Raw genomic sequence first — 3,245 nt, 5'->3', positions numbered from 1 at the left:
TGGTTAGTGAATTGGTTGACATGAATTGAATGTTTCAGGCTGCATTTGGAAGAATTTGTGCTGGTTTACTGGTGAGATACTTTGAATTTACATATTACGGCTGATGGATTAATTTTTATGTTTGGAACAATCAGTGATATGTGTGTCTTATGGTCGGAGATATAATATTAATTTTCTTTGTGTTTATGGCTACATACCAGCTTCTTACAGATTACTGGATGGGTCCGGTGCTATTTTTCTTGCAAGGTTCCCTGCATGTTACCTGCGTTGGCCAATCATGATACGTTTCGTTTGTGACGTCAGACGCGGAAAGCTTGAGCTGGAAGCCTTTGTTCGTAGTTGCTTTTCTGCTGTTGTGAGGTGCGGTAGGAAGTTATTATAATTATTAAATAATGGCACCGCAGTGGTCCAAGGAAGCGACTGAAACTTTGATATGTGCTTATAGGGAAGAACAGTGTCTGTACGTCGTGAAAAGCGCAAATTATTACAATAAACACTTGCGTGCAGAAGCACTCGAAAGAGTTGCAAGTGCCGTGTGTCTTGTTTGACCATACACGATGAGCAAGGAGTGCTACAGCAAAGTGCACAATCTACGAACTCAATTTAAAGTGGAGCACGCCAAAGTAAAATCAACGAAAAGCAGTGGCGCTGGGATGAACGACGTAAGTACAAAACTATGAATTTTGTGTTGAATGTAGAAACCTACTACTTGCAAACATCGGACACATTTAAGACTATTTCATAGAAATATCACACTGAATATTTACCCGATTTTTGAAAGCACATAATCTTGAATGGTAATGGATTACAATGTAGCTTTCCCACGTACATTTTACTATGTTAATATGAACTTACAATTTTTCAGATATACAAACCATCTTTATGGTATTACGAGAAGTTAATGTTTTTGGCGGATCATTGCTTGCCACGAAAGAGCACAGCCATAGGCCTGACTCAACATTCCATGACTGAGTACAATGAAAGTGAAGAGGTAAGTTACCTATTTACTTAAGACAAAAACTGAATTTCATGGGTCTTAGACACATTACAAATGCAATTAGAATACTGTGCTCCACTGTCGTAGTTATTCATACAAAATCATGTAGTGGGTAGTAGTTTTGTAAAATTACTTTTGAAAATGAGGTTATTCTGTTCGAAGCTATTTAAGAACCATAGTAAACCCTGAAGGGATTATTTTTTTAAATTTTTTAACCTTTTAAAAACTGGAGCAAAGTAGCCCTAGTGTGGATTAGGCCTAATTTGCTTGTGGATAGGTGTCAGTTTTCTCTGTGGCTTTGATATGGTTTTATTTCTTCTGTATGATTCCCAGTCTTCATCTGAATTTCCTCATCTGCAATTTGTTCTTATGATAGGTCTTCATCACTAGAATAATCAAGCACTGCCTGGTTTCTTCCTTCTATCAGGTTGTTTACTAGTACCTTTTACTGATTCACAAGCATTTTGTGACATTTTTAGCAAATGTTCCATTTGTTATGGATTACTGGAATTCTTTCAGATTTTGTGTGCATTGTAATTTGCATATTGGTGTGCTCTTGGCTTTTGTTTGCATTCATACCCACTGTAATAACACTAATCTCTTAAGCAGTATTCCTTTCAATGTGTTAAGTTCATCCCAAGTTGCTTCAGGTATGAAAGACAGCAATGAAAATATTGTGGAGCTATTTTGATCAAATTTGTCAGAGGGAACAAGTTGCCTCAGTTTCCCTGAAATTGGGGCAAAGAACACCCCCCCCCCCCCACTTTTATAATAACAAAATGTAATTTAAATAGAAGTTACCCCTTATGTAGTAACTGTCTTACACTATTTACAAAACTTCAGTATGCTCAACTGTTCATTGGTATGTTATGCATTTCATTCAGTTACAGTACTGGAGCCGGCCGCGGTGGTCTCGCGGTTCTAGGCGCGCAGTCCGGAGCCGTGCGACTGCTACGGTCGCAGGTTCGAATCCTGCCTCGGGCATGGATGTGTGTGATGTCCTTAGGTTAGTTAGGTTTAAGTAGTTCTAAGTTCTAGGGGACTGATAACCACAGCAGTTGAGTCCCATAGTGCTCAGAGCCATTTGAACCATTTTTTTACAGTACTGGAATAAATTTCAGAACGTTTTGCAATTTACAGACATGCAGTCTCTCTTCTCAAAGTGTGGATATACAACCATCACCACATCAAAACATCGAAGGCTGTTATAGTCTTGATGTGGATGTGCTGAACGATGTATGCATTGGGGAACAATGTGAAGAAGCAGCAGCAACGTCACCACCACCACCACCACCACCACCACCACCTACCCATGCCACTCAAAGCAAGGATGGAAGAAGAAAGAGGCCTGGTGACGGGTACATGAGTGCTATTGAGGTAATAGCTAATAAAATATGTGCCACCCAAGACCGCCAACAACCCTCGGCAGAGCTCACTATGGATAGCTGCATGATATTCATTGGTAACCTTGCAAAGGAAATCAAGAGCAGTGAAATCAAAATGCAGTTAATAAGAGATCTTGTTAATGTAACAACAGAAGCAAAACTGAAAGATCTACAGATACAAATGCAGAACTCGAGTGAAAGTGAAATTGTGTAAGTTCGTGATTTTCATGATGTACAGAAAATAAATGGTATTTAAAATTATTTACTTTATTCCTTTCTTCCAAGTTCCCTTTAATTTCCACTAACATCTTGGCCAACAATATCTTTATTTGTTGTGCAACATACAGTAAAGAAATATACCAGTCATTGAATTACTTCATTGATGTCATTTACTTATAGCACATCATTCCACTGCCATATGAAATATTGATAAAATAAACGTTTTTTCCCTGCTGTAAGACTTCTATTTATCTCGAACCTGAAATTTTATGAAAGGCTTAAGAGAGAAAATTTTAATTGTCTCTGATAAACAAATTTCAGCCTTTTTTCAGCAATGGTATGAGTAGTTACAAATAATTAATCTTCTACTAATGACATAAATTCTATTGAGGTGGATTGATGTAGATATTTGTATAGTTCTTCTGAGATTTTATTTATACATATGTTTACAATGCTTTGTTGAACTGCTTTGAGAAGTCTATTTTAAGGGTAATGAGAAACAAATGCGAGAAGTGTTATAAGGTCCTTTGTCCACTTACTGCACTTAACATGAAAATGAAGCTTCAAATTTAAAGGTAATATTTCTGCTAATTGAATCAGAAATCAGTTGTTTAGCAAGATCATTTTTATGATTTATGTGCATA

At 37.2% G+C, this 3,245-nt stretch overlaps 1 protein-coding gene across 1 annotated transcript; it reads left to right on the top strand.

Annotated features, from left to right (window-relative positions):
• The first annotated feature begins 228 nt into the window (after window positions 1-228).
• Window positions 229-2,596, top strand: LOC126426640 (uncharacterized). The gene is made up of 3 exons (XM_050088527.1): window positions 229-662; window positions 866-991; window positions 2,138-2,596. Exons 1-3 carry the CDS (start codon window positions 558-560, stop codon window positions 2,594-2,596), a joined length of 690 nt encoding a protein of 229 aa, XP_049944484.1. The 5' UTR covers window positions 229-557.
• The last annotated feature ends 649 nt before the right edge of the window (window positions 2,597-3,245 follow it).

This window comes from Schistocerca serialis, chromosome 11 (genome assembly GCF_023864345.2).
Source record: "Schistocerca serialis cubense isolate TAMUIC-IGC-003099 chromosome 11, iqSchSeri2.2, whole genome shotgun sequence".
Lineage (NCBI taxonomy): Eukaryota > Metazoa > Arthropoda > Insecta > Orthoptera > Acrididae > Schistocerca > Schistocerca serialis.
Note: the sequence above shows the minus strand (reverse complement) of the source record. Positions and strands in the feature narration are given on the sequence as shown.

Bases quoted from the DNA above. Each gene is read 5' to 3' on its own strand.
- LOC126426640 (XM_050088527.1), top strand. From the start codon at position 558: ATGAGCAAGGAGTGCTACAGCAAAGTGCACAATCTACGAACTCAATTT. The intron at 663-865 runs GTAAGTACAAAA...ACAATTTTTCAG, and splicing joins GTGGCGCTGGGATGAACGAC to ATATACAAACCATCTTTATG. The intron at 992-2,137 runs GTAAGTTACCTA...TGCAATTTACAG, and splicing joins AGTACAATGAAAGTGAAGAG to ACATGCAGTCTCTCTTCTCA.